The following is a 17,878-nucleotide window of genomic DNA, read 5'->3' as shown; positions in this document are numbered from 1 at the left end:
CAATTCCCAGAGCCTGCCCATGAAAGAAAAAAAGTTAAAATGTTTTCTGTTGGTCACATTAGAATAAAACCTTTTAATATTTTCCTTCATTTATTGTAAATTCTGGATTTCTTCTTAAAAAATTATTCTCATCTAGTAAGTTCTTGGTTTTTGTTTTATTTCTTTGTTATTGTTATGTGTTTTTTTCTATTTCCACTTAGCCTGATTATTTAAAATGGGTTGGTTTGGTTATTTGGGACTATGTTTTTCTTTATTATGGTAAAATTTACTTAAATGTGCTATCATCAACGTAACAAATGTTCCACAACAATGCAAGGTGTGGGTGTGGGGTGGTGGTATAGTTTGAACGCTGCCTGAATGTGCTATACCAGAAACGGAACAGCTTTTAAAAAGAAGAATTTATTAAGTTGCAAGTTTACAGTTCTAAAACTGTGAAAATGTCCAAATTAAAGCAAGGCTATAGAAATGTCCCGTGTAAGGCATCCAGGGAAAATACCTTGGTTCAAGAAGGCCAATGACATTCAGGGTTTCTTTCTCAACTGGAAAGACACATGGCAAACATGGCATCATCTGCTAGCTTTCACTCCAGGCTTCTTGTTTCATGAAGTATCCCTAGTATTCTGTAGAAGGATTATAGTAATAGAAAATTAAAATTTGTTATAGTAGTCACAGGGAGTAAACAGAAAATACTTGTTCATAATTTTTCATTTATGTCAGATAGGAGTTTCTATATGCTACAGGATGAAAGGCTGAGAGGTGGCTATGGTTGCCTACAAGTGACTTATACGAAACTTTAAAGCAGTATTTACTTTCCTCATTGCTACGCTTTTGCTTTGTCCTCTTGAGTTGGTACTTTTCAGGTTATCTTTAAGTATTATGATTTTTCATTTTGAGGCATTAAGCCTTGTCCCTAATCCTATGTAATGTTCTGTTTAACATTTACCTATAGCTTTGGTCACTGAAATTGTTGCATCACTTTTATAAAATCTGTCTGGCTTTTACTCACATATACAGTTTGCAAGTATCACTCCATTGTTGTTCCTTCCATCGTTCCCATGATGTTGTCTTTATGTTTCAAATGCTTTAAAAAAGTGTACATTTTAAACATTTCATTAGAGCTTTACTGATTACATATATGTTTTTAAAAGTCACATAATTAGATATCAGGAGAGATGTAGGTTCTAGTCCCAGCTATGTAACATAAGAACTCTCTCTGGGCTTCAGTTTCCTTGTCTGTAAAATGCATGCTTTAAAATTGAGAATTCCTAAAATGTCTTCCAGTTCTAAATGTTTATTATTTTTGTTTGCTTAAGGAAAAATAACTTTTATGTAAATATTTTCTAGAAAGTAGCTTCATTTAAAAAAAAGTCTTTATTCGCCTAGAACATGAAGGCTTATGTTGGAGGACTTTTTATCTGTATTCAAATTGCAAGACCATCACATGGAAGAAGGATTAGACTTAGGGAGAGGTATCTGTGATATGGGAAGAACACTGAAGTACATGACGTTATTCTCAATATATTTTCCTCTTGGTTTTGTACTTCTTCCCTGTTCTAATTAAGATGGTGGCCTAGTATCTTTTCTTTATTATATCTGGCATGCAACATTTTTAAATATCTTCAAATATTTTAATTACCATGTAATTTGAAGTGTTATTTTGTATGTTTTTATACCTGTGGTCATTGAACTTTATAGAAATTAATAGCTTTTAAAAAAAATTTAATGTATAATATATATACAAAGCAAAGAAAGAAAAAAGCAATAGATTTCAAAGCATTCTCAACAGGTAGTTACAGGACGGATCCCAGAGTTTGTCATGGCTACCAACCATACCATCATCTCAGATTTTTTCCTTCTATCTGCTCCACAATACATGAGGCTAGAAGGAATAAATTTTTTTTTTATCATTGTAATAGACTTTTGTTTCTTTTTTGGAAAAATAACATATATCCAAAAAAGGAATAAATTTCAAAGCATAGCAGAAAAATTAGTTATAGAGCAGATTTTAGAGTTTGGTATGGGTTACGATTTCACAATTTTAGATTTTTACTTCTAACTGCTCTAAGTTACTGGAGACTAAAAGAAATATCAATACAGTGATTCAGCAATCATATTCATTTGTTAAACCTGACCTTCTCTGTGTAACTCCACCATCACCTTTGATCTTTCTATCTTACTCTTTAGAGGGTATTTGGGTTATGGCCTTCTAACTTTTTCATGTTGAAAGGGGCTGTCAATAATATGGGGTAGGGAGATAGAACTAGCTGCTGTTCTGGAGAGGCTGGGCCCTTTAGGTTTCATGACTTGTCCCATCTGAGACCATATGGAGGTTGTAGGTTTTGGAAAGTTACCCTAGGGCATGGGCCTTTGTAGAGTCTTATAAATTGGCCTTGGTGTTCTTCCCAACCCTCATAAAGGACTTAAATATGCAAGTCAAAGAAGCTCAGCAAACTCCAAATAGAACAGTTCCAAGTAGGCCATCCCCAAGACACATACTCATCAGCCTGTCAAATGTTGAAGAGAAACAGAAAATCCTGAAAGCACCAAAAGAAAAACAATCTACGACACATAAGGGTAACCAACCACATAAGACTGAATTCAGACTATTCTAACTGGCACTATCGAGGTGAGGAGGCAGTGTTACAATATATTTAAGATCCTGAAAGAGAAAGACTTCCAGCCAAGAATTCTGTACCCAGCCAAACTGTCCTTCAAAACTGAGGGAGAGATTAAAATTTTCACAGACAAACAAATCCTGAAAGAATTTGTCAACAAGAGACTGGCCCTATAAGAAATACTAAGTAGAATTCTGCCACTTGACAAAAAAGACAGGAGAGGGAGGTCTGGAAGAGGGCACAGAATTGAAGTGTACTAGTAAGGGTAACTTAAAGGATAAAAAAGAGAAAGAGGGAAAAGAATATATAAATGTGATGAATAAAATCCAGAAGATAAAATGGTGATTCAAGAAACACCTTTTCAGTAATAACTTTGAATGTTAACAGACTAAATTTACCAATTAAAAGATACAGATTGGCAGAATGGATTAAGAAATATAATCCAGCTATATGCTACTTACAAGACTCATCTTTGATACAAGGATACAAATAGATTGAAAGTGAAAGATTGGAAAAAAGTGTTCCATGCAAACTGTAACCAAAAGGAAACAGGAGTAGCTATACCAATATCAAACGATATAGACTTTAAATGCAAAGACATAATAAGAGACAAAAAAGGATATTGTATATTAATTAAAGGAACAATTCACCAAGAAGAAATAACAATCATAAATGTTTACACTCCCAATTAAGGAGCTCCAAACAACATGAGACAGACAAAACTGAAGGGAGCAATAGATGTTTCAACAGTAATAGTAGGAGACATCAATACACCATTCTCTAGACAGACAACTCTAGACAGGGGATCAAAAAGGAAATAGAGACGTTAAACAACTTGATGAATGAATAAGACCTAACAGACATATATAGGTCATTACACCCCAAATACCAGGGTATACATTCTTCTCTAGTGCTTATGGAACATTTTCCAGGATAGATCATATGCTGAGGCACAAAACAGGTTTGTATAAATTTAAAAACATTGAAATTATTCAAAGCACCTTCTCTGATCACAATGGGATGAGGCTGGATATCAATAACCACCAAAGAACGAGGACTTTCACAAATATATAGAGATTAAACAACCAGTGGGTGCAATTGCTAGAGAAATCAGTAGCTATCTGGAGATTAATGAAAATGAGAACACAACATATCAGAACTTACAGGATGCAGCAAAGGCTTTGCTGAGAGGGAAATTTATTGACCTAAAATGCCTATATTAAAAAACAAGAAAGAGCAAAAATTGGGGACTTAACAGCAAACCTGGATGAACTTGAGAAAGAACAGCAAACTAACCCCAAAGCAAATAGAAGAAGAGAAATAACAGATTAAAGCAGAGGTAAGTGAATGGGAGAACAAAAGAACAATAGAAAGAATCAGTAAAATCGAAAGTTGGTTCTTTGAGAAAATCAATAAAATTGATGGGCCACTAGCAAGACTGACATAGAAAAAAAGAGAGGATGCCAAATAAACAAAATGAGAAATGAGAAGGGGTGGGTTACCACAGACTCTGAAGAAATAAAAGCACAACTATATGCCGACAAACTAGGCAACTTAGATGAAATAGATAAATTCCTGAAAACACTCAAATAAACTACACTGACTCAGGAAGAAATAGACTTCAACAAATCAGTCACAAGTAAAGAGATTCAGTCAGTCATCAAAAATCTTCCTACACAGAAATGAATAACTCTTACCTGTATCTGTAGCAGTATGTTTTAATTTGATAAATCATACTTTATTCTTTTATAATCACTTTTCTCCTTTATTGTATAACTATTATATTTGGAATCAAAAAATGAGAAAATAGATACCTACTTCCTGAAGGTCCTCCAGGCTTTTAACAATTAGGTCTACATCTTCCCAGATTTCTTTCTCTTCTTCTGTACCTACCTTGTTAATGAAATTTATAGAGTGTGCCATGTTATGCTAGGTCCTTAGAACATAAAATTATATAATATCTGCTTCCATAAGGTTTACAGTTCGATGAGAAAGTTCAAGCGGCAATTATAATATTGTGTGATATATGTTCTGCTATTGTGAGAGCACTTAGAGTAGGGCATACTCATACTTGGGAGAAAATCAGAAGTTAAACATAGGAGAGAGAAGACAATCAGTAAAACAGGAATTCTGAGAGTATAAAATTCAGAGAAATCACTAAGGGACACCAAGAATTGTTGTAAAGAAGCAGAAAAGAATTTTTAAAAGGACCTAGATGAGGAATGCCAGAGGTGTAAATGGAATAGCTGTGAAGTATAGTGTTGTAGGAAGAAAATGTATCAAGGAAAATGAAATGGTTAGCAACCAGCTAACATTCGTTACCTATTTACTGTGTCATATTCCACAACTGTTATCACATTTTATCCTCAAAACAATTCCTGTAACAACAATTACTGTTGTTTCCATTTTACAAATGAAGATACCACCAAGGGTAAGATCACACAGCTAGTAAGTGACCTTTGAATTCAGCAGCGGTATCCTTAGAAGAGGCAGCAGTAAAGTAATAGAAGAGTGAAAGCCAAATTGCCCCAGGATAAAGAGTGAAAGCACTATAGACAGATCTTTAAAGAAATTTGACAGTGAGTAGAAAATAATAGGAGGTGTGTAGAAAGAAACCAGGAGTTGGGGTATGATGGCAGGTAAAGGAAAGAATGGTATAAATTGAGGAGAGGTCTCCAAAGGAGGAGAAACGCTTGAGATCCTAGTGTGTGTGTGTGTGCACACGCGCGTGCAAGGAAGTAGAATAAAATTATTTTCCAGGTTTGACGTTGAGAAGTTGAGGAAGGCTCCCTAATGATTTTTGTGTCTATATAACATAGAAGCAAGGTCACCCACTGGGGAGGTGGGGATTGTAGAATGTAGAAATGAGGAGATTGAAGATATAAAACAGCTACAATAATGAACTAGATAAAAACCCTGACGCTACATAGTATTAGCTGGTTAGCATCAACTGCCCTGAAAATTATAATTAAATCTAGCTTATCAGCTACGTGATTTTTCTCTAGCAGTAAACATTCTGGATATAGATGCCAAGAAGCCAAACACTTGGATTGTCCCAGGTTTTGAGTTTTTCAAAACAGGTATACCAGAAGGGAAATGGGTAAGAAAGTTGGAACTCTTTTCAAAAGAGTAATTAAAATGTTGGCTAATGGAACGTAAACTAGAAAAGGAATAAAATGAGAAAGAAGTAGAGAAAGAAAAGGGCACCATTGGAGAATTACCAGGTCAACAATCTAGTGATTCTTGTGGTATCAAAGAACCCAGTGGCGTAGTGCAAGTATATAAACAAGAGTGGGATACTTGAATTTACCATTTCACATATCGAACAGTTTTAAATACTAAGAATGTCTAGGAATATCTAAGGGAGTGGTATGCTTTAAGGTAGAATGCCCAGGAATCAGAAAGTAACATTAGATGACCCAGAAAAATGGTAGGATCTAAGGGTGAAGTTCAGACAAACTGTAATCTAGGGGCTGAAAAAATGAAGGGTATGTAAAAGAGGTTGATAGATGACATGAAAGAGGAGAAGATGGTAGATGTAGCCAAATGGCATAAGCTTCCTAGGGATTATTTATTTATTTTAATTAAAATATTTTTTTTTAAATACCAAAAAACACCAAACTAATGCAAACATTCTTAACTTTTGATCATTCCATTCTACATATAATCAGTAATTCACGATATCATCATTTAGTTACATATTCATCATCATGATCATTTCTTGAAACATTTACATCTAAACTGAAAAAAATTCATACATACCATACCCCTTTCATTGATCACTAGCATTTCACACTAATTTTATTTTAACATTTGTTCCCCTTATTATTTATCTTTATTCCATATATTCTACTTGTCTGTTGATGAGGTAGATAAAAGGAGTATCAGACACAAGGTTTTCACAATCACACAGTCACACTGTGAAAGCTATATCATTATACATTCATTTTCAAGAAACATGGCTACTGGAACACAACTCCACATTTTCAGGCAGTTCCCTCCAGCCTCTCCATTACATCTTGAATAATAAGGTGCTACCTATTTAATGCATAAGAATAACCTCCAGGATAACCTCTCAACTCTGTTTGGAATCTCAGGCATTGACACTTTATTTTGTCTCATTTCACTCTTCCCTCTTTTGGTCGAAAAGATTTTCTCAATACCTTGATGCTGAGTCTCAGCTCAGGCTAGGATTTCTGTCCCACGTTGCCAGGAAGGTCCACACCCCTGGGAGTCATGTCCCATATAGACGGGGGGGAGGATGGTGAGTTTGCTTGTTGTGTTGGCTGGAGAGAGAAGCCAACAAAAGCAACAAAAGAGGTTCTTTGGGGGATGACTCTTAGGCCTAATTTTAAGTAGGCTTGACCTGTCCTTTCTGGGGTTAAGTTTCATATGAACAAACCCCAAGACTGGGGTCTCAGCCTGTAGCTTTGGTTGTCCACATTGCTTGTGAGAATATCAAGAATTCAACTTGGGGAAGTTGAATTTCCCCCTGTTCTCACCATTCCCTGAAGGGGACTTTGCAAATACTTTTTTATTCACTGATCAGATCACTCTGGGATTTATCAGGCATCACTCTGGACAAACCAACAAAATCTCATCTCCTACTCAAGGTTCCATGTACTTATGGTGTTCAATTAAGCTGTCTACATAAGTTAGGAAATGCACTAGTCAAAATACAAATTTTGTACCAAATAGACATTTTTTGCTTTAGTCTCACACATAAGTTGAAATTTTAAAATATTAATCATCATCTATTTCAACACTCTGCAGTAATGACATTCCTTTGTTCTTCCTCATGCAAAAACATTTTTAAAATTTGTACATTTAGTCACGATCATTATACATTCTAGGCATTCCTAGATTATACCATCTCAGTCCTTATCATCTATGTTTCTTTGTGATTTCATTTGTGCCCCCAGCCCTCCTCCCTCTATTATTCTCACATTCAGCTTCATTTAGTGTTTTAACATTGTTGTATTACAGTTAGGTAGTATTTTGCTGTCCCTTTCTGAGTTTTTACATTCAGTCCTGTTGCACAATCTGTATCACTTCAGCTCCAGTTACCCAATATCTTACCCCATTTCTGTCTCCCGATGTTCTCTGTTACCAACGAAATTCTCCAAGTTTATTCATTAATATCAGTTCATATCAGTGAGACTGTACAGTATTTGTCCTTTCGTTTCTGGCTAATCTCACTCAGCATAATGTCCTTAAGGTCCATCCATGTTGTTACATACTTCATAACTTTATTCTGTCTTACAGCTGAATAATATTCCACCATATGTATATACCACAGTTTGTTTAGCCATTCGTCTGATGATGGACATTTTGGCTGTTTCTGTCTCTTTGCAATTGTAAATAATGCTGCTATAAACATTGGTGTGCAAATGTCCGTTTGTGTCCTTCCCCTCATGTCCTCTGAGTAAATAACCTAGCAGTGGTATTGCTGGGTCATATGGCAATTCTATACTTAGCTTTTTGAGGAACCACCAAACTGCCTTCCACAATGCTTATACCATTTGACATTCCCACCAATAGTGGATAAGTGTGCCTCTTTCTCCACATCCTCTCCAGCACTTGTTTTTTGTTTTATTGATAATGGCCATACTTGTGGGTGTGAGATATCTCATTGTGGTTTTGATTTGCATTTCTCTAATAGCCAGGGAAGTTGAGCATCTCTTCATGTGCCATTTGGCCATTTGTATTTCCTCTTCTGAGAAGTGTCTGTTCAAGTCTGTTGCCCATTTTATAATTGGGTTGGCTGTCTTTTTGTTGTTGAGTTGAACAATCTCTATATAAATTCTGGACACTAGACCTCTATCTGATGCATCCAAATATTGTCTCCCATTGTGTAGGCTGTCTTTTTACTATTCTTGACGAAGTTCTTTGATACGCAAAAGTGTTTCATTTTGAGGAGTTCCTATTTCTTTATTTGTTTCTTCAGTGCTCTGTCTTTGGGTGTAATGTCTAGGAAACTGCCTCCGAGTATAAGATTATAAGATATTTCCCTACATTTCCTTCTATGGAACAAAAACACAGTTTTATGGTCTTAGATCTAATGTTTAGGTCTTTGATCCATTTCGAGTAACTTTTGTGTAGAGTTTGAGATATGTGTCCTCTTTCATTCTTTTGCATATGAATATCCAGTTCTCTAGGCACCATTTATTGAAGAGACTGTTCTGTCCCAGGTGAGTTGCCTTGACTGCCTTATCAAAGATCAGTTGTCCATAGCTGAGAGGGTCTATATCTGAACACTCTATTCAATTCCATTGGTCAATATAGCTATCTTTATGCCAATACCATGCTGTTTTGACCACTGTAGCTTCATAATATGCCTTAAAGTCAGGTATCGTGAGACCTCCAACTTCATTTTTTTTTCTCAGGATACTTTTAGCTATTCGGGGCACCTGCCTGTATTAGTTAGGGTTCTCTAGAGAAACGGAATGAACAAGGAACACTCGCAAATATAAAATTTATAAAAGTATCTCACGTGACCACAGGAACACGGAGTCCAGAATCCGCAGAGTAGGCTGTGAAGCCGACGATTCCGATGGAGGGTCTGGACGAACTCCACAGGAGAGGCTCACCAGCCGAAGCAGGAAGAGCCTGTTTCTTCTGAATCCTTCTTATAAGGCTTTCAGTGATTAGATTAAGCATCACTCATTGTAGAGAGCACGTCCCTTTGGCTGATTACAAATGGAATCAGCTGCGGATGCTGCTGACATGATCATGATTTAATTCTATGAAATGTCCTTATCCCAGCAAACAAACCAGCACTTGCCCAACCACCACTTGGCCAAGTTGGCACATGAACCTGACCATGATACTCTACCCCTTGCCAAGTTGGCAACTATACATGCTACCTTAAACCATAATAACGTGGTTATTATAAGGTGGTTATAATAAATAACCACCTTAATAAATAACCACCTTAAAAAAAACTAATTTCTAAATAAAAAACACATTTTTTTTTCTTTCACTTAACAATACTCAGCTGTCCTGCATATAATTGGAAACACATTAAATCTCTCCAGAATAGGGTGCAAATCCTTGAGTAATATTCATTCTTAAACTTGATATCTTACAACCTAAATAGTATAACAGGAACAAAACAGCATTACATTCCTCGTTTCTGTAACTGATCACGTGGTCAAAGTTCATATTTATCACTACCTTCTTCCACTACCCATTCCATGTTCCCCTTTACCCTCAGCAAGCACTTCAGCTGGCCATGGTTCTTTGCCTGGTGGGGTGACCCAAACCTTCATTCCTGAGTTTTCAGAGCAATTGGTAGTCCTGCCTGCATTGCGTTGTTGCAGGTTTCCATTGATTTTAATCACAGGGCATGGTAGTACTAAAAGATACCCTAGGGGATCTCCTATATTCCAAGAAAACTCTTCTTATCTCCATTATGTAGTTGCAGTCCTACATCCCCCTGATAGTCAGGGTCAATTACCCCAGACAATAATGCAATCTCCTTTTTGGCTTGTTGATCCAGTGGCATAAGTAGCCCAAAGTGACCAGGTGGCACTCTTAACTTCCAGTTCAGTGGAATCATTGTTTCTCCTGGAGGAAGCACTCCCCATTTTGGAACTAAAAACCTGTAGACCAGCAGAGCTCAGGGCCACAGGGACAGGAAGCAGAAATTTTCCTAGTGGATCACTAGGGGTAATAGTGAGTGGTACCACTCCCATTTCCACCCCTTGGTTCCTGGACCCATGGATCCTGGCTATGGGAGAAACAGCACCATACAGCAGATGCTGATTCAGAGCATATACAGCTTCCTGGAGAATATTACTCCAGCTTTTCAAGGTATTGCTACCTAGTTGGCACCGTAATTGAGTTTTCAAAAGGCCATTCTACCATTCTATCAATCCAGCTGCTTCTGGATAATGAGAACATGGTAAGACCAGAGAATTCCATGAGCATGTGCCCATTCCTGCACTTCATTTGCTGTAAAGTGTGTTCCTTGCTCAGAAGCTATGCTGTGTGTAAGGCCATGACGATGGATAAGGCATTCTGTAAGCCCACGGATGGTAGTTTTGGCAGAAGCGTTGCATGCAGGGAAAGCAAACCCATAACCAAAGTATGTATCTATTCCAGTTAGAACAAATCGCTGCCCCTTCCATGAAGGGAGTGGTCCAGTGTAATCAACCTGCCACCATGTAGCTGGCTGGTCACCTAGAGGAATGGTGCCATATCGGGGGCTGAGTGTGGGTCTCTGCTGCTGGCAGATTGGGAACTCAGCAGTGGCTGTAGCCAGGTCAACCTTGGTAAGTGGAAGTCCATGTTGCTGAGCCCATGCATAACCTCCATCCCTACCACCATGACCAGTTTGTTCATGAGCCCACTGGGCAATGGCAGGAGTTGCTGGGGAAAGAGGCAGACTAGTATCCACAGAACGGGTCATCTTACCACTTGATTGTTAAAATCTTCCTCTGCTGAAGTCACCCTCTGGTGTGCATTCACATGGGACACAAATATCTTCATGTTTTTAGCCCACTCAGAAAGGTCTGTCCACATACTTTTTCCCCAGATCTCTTTGTCACCAATTTTCCAATTATGGTCTTTCCAAGTCCCTGACCATCCAGCCAAACCATTAGCAGCAACCCATGAGTCAGTATACAAATGCACCTCTGGCCAGTTTTCCTTCTAAGCAAAATGAACAACCAGGTGCACTGCTCGAAGTTCTGCCCACTGGGAGGATTTCCCCTCACCACTGTCCTTCAAGGACACCCCAGAAAGGGGTTGTAATGCTGCAACTGTCCACTTTTGGGTGGAACCTGCATATCGTGCTGAACCATGTGTAAACCAGGTCCAAGTTTTCTCTTCCTCAGTCAATTCACTATAAGGAACTCCCCAAGAAGCCATAGCTCTGGTCTGGAAAAGAGAAGGTAATATGGCAGGAGTGGAGACCATGGGCATTTGGGCCACTTCTTCATGTACCTTACTTGTGCTTTCAGGACCTGCTCTGGCTCTATCTTGTATATACCATTTCCATTTTACAATAGAGTGCTGCGCACGCCCAACTTTATGGCTTGGTGGATCAGACAGCACCCAGCTCATGTTTGGCAGCTCAGGTCTCATGATAACTTGGTGGCCCATAGTTAAGCATTCAGTCTCTACTAAGGCCCAGTAGCAGGCCAAAAGCTGTTTCTCAAAAGGAGAGTAGTTATCTGCAGCAGATGGTAAGGCTTTGCTCCGAAATCCTAAAGGTCTGCGTTGTGATTCTCCTGTAGGGGCCTGCCAAAGGCTCCAGACAGCATCTCTATTTGCCACTGACACTTCCAGCACCATTGGATCTGCTGGATCATACAGCCCAAGTGGCAGAGCAGCTTGTACAGCAGCCTGGACCTGTTGCAGAGCCTCCTCTTGTTTAGGTCCCTACTCAAAATTAGCAGCTTTTCTGGTCACTCGATAAATGGGCCTGAGTAGCACGCGCAAATGAGGAATGTATTGTCGCCAAAACCAAAAGACCAACTAGGTGTTGTGCCTCCTTTTTGGTTGTAGGAGGGGCCAGGTGCAGCAACTTATCTTTCACCTTAGAAGGGATATCTCAACAAGCCCCACACCACTGGACACCTAGAAATATCACTGAGGTGGAAGACTCCTGTATTTTTGTTGCATTTATCTCCCATCCTCTGACACGCAAATGTCTTACCAGTAAGTCTAGAGTAGTTGCTACTTCTTGCTCACTAGGCCCAATCAACATGATATCAATATAATGGACCAGCATGATGTCTTGTGGAGGAAACGATCAAGGTCCCTACAGACAAGATTATGACATAGGGCTGCCGCTATAGCATGGGGAACTCACGGTTCTGGGGGGGCTCACAGCCGGTCTACCTGGTCCAGACTGGGGTATGCTGTGTGTCCAGTCACTGATGTGGCTCTAGGAGCTGCTCTGTACTGTTCCAGGTTATTTTGTAGCTGTTCTGGAGGACCAACTAAATCGTGCACCTTGCTAAGCCACCATCTTGGCCGATCTGCCCCTAGGGATAATTTAGCACAAATGTGAAAGAACAATTTACTGGAAATGAGCTTTGGAGAAGCTAGAGGCTGAACCCCCTTTCAGTCCTTATGTAGCAACACCTAGAAGAATGAACTTAGGAAAGATTGTTCTCGGAGGAGAGTTTAGTTTCCGTTATGACAAAAAGGTGAAGTGTGAGCATTTATTGCAGTTTGTTTCTATGGAAAGTTGGTTCCAGAGAGGAGAGGAATCCACTCTATTGAATAAGACATGAAGCACAGCATTATGGGGAACAGTGTACTGCAGAGATGGTCAAGCATAGATGATTGCATTTCTTAGGATGTGACCAGGATAACAAAAATGTGAATCTCATGGTCTAGCAGTTTCAAAGCATTCTAATTTCACAAAAATGCAGTCATAATATATGTATGATTTTGTAATCTGCTGTTTTAAAGTTAACCATATAGTGAACAGCTTTCAGTATCAGATTTTAAAGTAGTTTAATTGAGATATATTCACATCCCATACAATCTATCTAAAGTGTGTAATCAGTGTCTTTGATTATTCAGTGTTGTGTTTTCATCATCACCACAATCAATTCTAGAACATTTTCACCACTCCAAAAAGCAAAACCCCATACTCCTCAGCAGTCACCTCTTAGTATCACTGTCCTTCTCTAGCCCTCCATAACCACCAATCTGTTTCTGTCAAAGCACTTTTTTTTCCATCTCTATAAATTTATTTATATCTACATTTTATATAAGTGAAGTCGAAGAGTATGCAGTATTTTGTGTCAGGTTTCTATCACTTACATAATGTCCTTGCTGTTTGTTTTTGCAGTTGATGAAAGAACATTCATGTGACTATTCAGTACACTCCATAGTTTGCTATGTGTATTTTTACCCATGTACCACCCTATTATTGATACATTAATAGTATCATACATTTGTTCTAATACATGAAAAAGCATTCTTATATTTGGACTATTGATCACATTCATTCCACAAGAGGGTTTATTTACTATGTTATGCTACCCCATGTTATATTCTCTCGCTTTCCTTTGAAGATATACATAACCATAAATTTCCCCTTTCAACCACAGTCACACACGATTCAGTGCTGTTAGTTACTCTCACAATACTGTGCTACCATCATGTGTGTCCATTTCCAGTTACTAAAATTCTGCACAAACTAACCATTTGCCCCCCCCCCCCATTCTCTACCCTCATTCTATCTTCTGGTAACCTGTATTCTAGATATTAATTCCAGCGAGTTTGCTCATTATTTTTGTTTCATGTTGGTGAGATCATACAATATTTGTCTTTCAGTGTATGGCTTATTTCAGTTAACATAATGTTCTTCAAGGTTCATCCATGTTGTCACATGCGAAAGGACTTCTTTCCTTCTTAGAGCTGAATAATACTCCATTGTATGTACATACCACGTTTTGTTTATCCATTCATCAGTTGAGGGACACCTGGGTTGTTTCCATCTTTTGGAAATTGTAAATAATGCTGTTGGGAACATCAGTGTGTAAATGTCTGTTCACATCCCTGCCTTCAGTTCTTCTGAGTATATACCTAGTAGCGGAATTGCCAGATCATATGGCAGTTCTATACTTAGCTTCCTGAGGAACCACCTAACTGTCTTCCACACAGTTACACCATTCTTTAGTCCCACCAAGTATTTTGTTGAGGATATGAATTTTTAATCATCTCCTAGAAATTTATTTTTTATAAGTACCTATGCTTTATTGATCCATTCCCCTCTTGTTAGATAGCATAGTCTTAGCACATTTGTTTAGAATTAAGGTTGAATGGACATTCATTTTTCAACTGCTTCGAGAAATCAAGTATATGTTACGTTGGTGTACATTTATAATTTTAAATATTCTTAAAATACTGTACTATAAGTGAATTTGTGAGAACTTCAAAGAATGAGTCCACTGCTATTAGAGTAAGAATGCTTCCTCACCGCATGCACTTAAGCTGAGAATAATTCTGACCTTTATAGTTAGTAGGTGTAAAGGATCCCAACGAATCTCCAACTTAATAGAAAGTCAGTACAATTCTGAACCCAAACAATTAGTGAATTGATTTCAGTATTAAAAGTATAAAATCAGACCTGGACTTGAATCCTATCTCCATCCTTTTTTATCTTTGTGACCTTTGACAGGTCTCATAAAAATCTTAGTTCTTCATCTATAAAATGTAGATGATTTAATTTATTTTTCGTAGAGTTTGGAGGATTAAATGAAGTAATATATGTAAAATGTTTAACCTAATGCCAACACATAGGAGATATTCCTTAAATATTAGCTTATTATTTTGTTGTGTTTCCTTATTCTCCTCTTTCACTTGATTGTCTATACTTCCAGTAACTAGTCTTTAAGGAGAGTTAACAACTCTTTGTTAGAGTTAATAAACAGTATTGAAAGTACCAAGTTTCATTTAAACAGTTAAGCTAAAAACGTATACTAGATTTTCCCCTAAGTTTTGCCTACACTTATATAGAATGTCATCAAATAATTCATCCTGTGTTGATTCAGTAAAGCAGCAGTCCCCTGACTTGTTTGATGCTTACTGCCTGAGTATTATCCTGGGAGTTTATTAAAAACACAAATTCCCAGATCCCAGAGTTGTCAACTTAAGTTCCTCAAGCTGTTCTCTTTGGGCTCATTTGAGATCCACTTTTAGTTAGAAATTTTTGAGACCCCTTTAGAACTTTAAGAGAGTTAAATGAATATACGGGGATATGTGGAAAGCAACAAAACTATTTTTAAGATGTGACTCCTAGCTGAGTGTCTGGTTACTGCACACATTAATTAGTTTCATAGTACATGGAATTCAGGCGTGTGTCTCAGAATAATTACAAATCAAATGTTCTGAAAAGCTTGCAAATAATCGAAACTTACCAATTTACTCATCATTGCCTAGAGTTAGACACATCAAATCATCTAGATTTTTATTAAATATCTACAGTATAAAAGTCTGTGTGTTTCAAAAGTTCAACGAATCGTGCTGCAATAAAGATACTCACATGGAAAACTAATGAAATGTGACCCTGCCATATAGCATACAAGAAAAAAAAAAGTCTGTGTGTTTCATGAAACTGTCAGCGTTTCTCATCAAGCTGTGTTTCATTTTTAATATTTTTATTGTGCCTAATTTTTCATTTGCATTGAATATTATGGGATAATATGTTTCTCTTAGTAGTTTAGTGGTTTCTTTATGATTTAATTGGATTTTATTATATTCATTTAACAAAACTTCCCAATAACAGATTTATTCCATTAAGCAAAATATCTACATGTAGTTTCTTTAGTATGTGAATATGTTTACCACTTAGGTGCCTATGGTTCATGCTTGAAGTTTTAATGACAAAGAATGAAAACAATAGCCATGCCTTTATGAAGAAGATGGCAGAAAATATCAAGTTAACCAGAGATGCCCAGTCTCCAGATGAATCAAAGACAAATGAAGTAAGATATGTGTTAGGCCAGTCAGTTCTAAGTTGTACAGAAAAAAGATTATGGCCTTGTCACACTAGTTTTTTCTGTCCTTTTTTTTTTTTTGTCCTTTTTTAATCAATTAGATTGCAGAATGTCTATTTAAAAAGATATTTGTAGTCATTTTATCAGTTTTAGTGCATTTCATTACAATTGAATTCTAAAATTTTTGAAATATTTATTATTCTTGAAAAGATGAGGATAAGAACTAATAAATATTAACTGCTATCTTACGAGTTACAACATAAGTGGGAACTCTGTGTGTGTATGCATGTGTGCACACATCTGGTTATGTTTTGGTTTGTTTATTTTTAAGATATTTTGTTGTTTACCAGGACACTATTTAAGAAAAAATGTTGAACACAAATATGTGTTTTCACATCTTTCTTTTGACTCTAATCTATACATTGGATAAGTTAGTACTTATGGTTATTTTGTACTACTGAAAGCTACATATGATCTTTCTTTTTTCTTCTGTAGAAACTTTATACAGTATGTGATGTGGCCCTCTGTGTTATAAATAGTAAAAGTGCTTTGTGCAATGCAGATTCACCAAAGGATCCAGTCCTCCCAATGAAATTTTTTACACAACCTGAAAAGGTAATTTTCTAACCCCTTGTTTTATTACCATGCAAAACTGATTTGCATTTATCTTAGAGGCAAGTATTGGCTTGTGTTGCCACATTTAGTCAGAAATTATAAGTGTATTTCTAAATTCTGAGACACTAAAATTGTATTTGTATAAGCTGGTATTTCCCTGGAACTTTGAGAACTTTTGTGACACCTAAGACCCAGAAATGGAGTTCTGCAGCCCTGAACGTTACGTCACTACATACAAAAAACAGTTAGCGTAACTGAAAAAAAGAGATCACTCTTCAATTAGAAATAAAATGAAGCCTATCTGATTGAGACTAAGGTAAATCAGAATACAGGGTAAAAGATCATAGCTTACGTGTTCTAGAGCTTCCCCTACTGTATAAGACTAAAGGCGGAGAGGTTTATTGTTATCTAGAACCTAAATTTTCTGTAACACACAATCTAAGTCAGCCTGTCTGGGTAGCTCGTTTAAATAACCCAAACTGGTTCATAGATCCATCTCACACTGTGGTGGGCTGACTATTAAACTTTCCCATCTGGGAAACATTGGAGAATCCCAAGAATATGGGCCAAACCCTTGATTTTAAGGCTTGCCCTTATGAAATTTCTTCTGTAATAGATAAGCTAGGACTCCCTATAATGAGGCCTATGCGTTGACAATGCTATCCTGATGAAAAATGGGGAAAATGTAATAAAATAAGCCTTCAGTGGCTGAGAAAGTTCAAATAGAATCAAGAGGCTATTCTGGAGGGTACTCTTATGCAAAATTCAGCTAAATATTGCTAATTCCTATGGTTTGCCAAACCCCAACCAATATCATTGCGGTTAACTCTTAAGAACACCTGGGGCTCTAACTGAGACTCTGTATAAGTTTCAGGCACTAAGTTTATTTTCCTTGAAAACTGTGACCTCCAGAGGATAACCTAGAACTAGGATTTCTTAAAAAAATAGTATTTAACAAAGGGATATGACTGCTGAATCATTATATTCATATTTTTTTTAGCCTCCAGTGTTTTGGAGCAGCTATAAGGAAAAATCTGACATAGTGGGATGATAATCCGTAGCAAATGCTGAAATCTGCTCTGTAACTCCTTGTTAAAATATACTTTGAAAATTATAGTTTTTTTCTTTGTTTACCTTGAATATATGTTGTATTTTACAATTTTAAAAAATTAAAAAAACATG

General features: G+C 37.1%; 1 protein-coding gene across 8 annotated transcripts in view; it reads left to right on the top strand.

Annotated features, from left to right (window-relative positions):
* PDS5A (PDS5 cohesin associated factor A) overlaps positions 1-17,878 on the top strand; it is a 202,557-nt gene that overhangs the window by 171,495 nt on the left and 13,184 nt on the right. For all 8 annotated transcript variants that reach the window (XM_077136644.1, XM_077136645.1, XM_077136643.1 and 5 more), the window contains 2 exons: positions 15,937-16,069; positions 16,577-16,696. In XM_077136644.1, coding sequence (XP_076992759.1) covers positions 15,937-16,069; positions 16,577-16,696 — 253 coding nt within the window. The remainder of the gene's footprint in view (positions 1-15,936; positions 16,070-16,576; positions 16,697-17,878) is intronic.

Source organism: Tamandua tetradactyla, chromosome 19, assembly GCF_023851605.1.
Source record: "Tamandua tetradactyla isolate mTamTet1 chromosome 19, mTamTet1.pri, whole genome shotgun sequence".
Classification (NCBI taxonomy): domain Eukaryota; kingdom Metazoa; phylum Chordata; class Mammalia; order Pilosa; family Myrmecophagidae; genus Tamandua; species Tamandua tetradactyla.
This window is presented reverse-complemented; position numbering and strand designations above follow the sequence as displayed.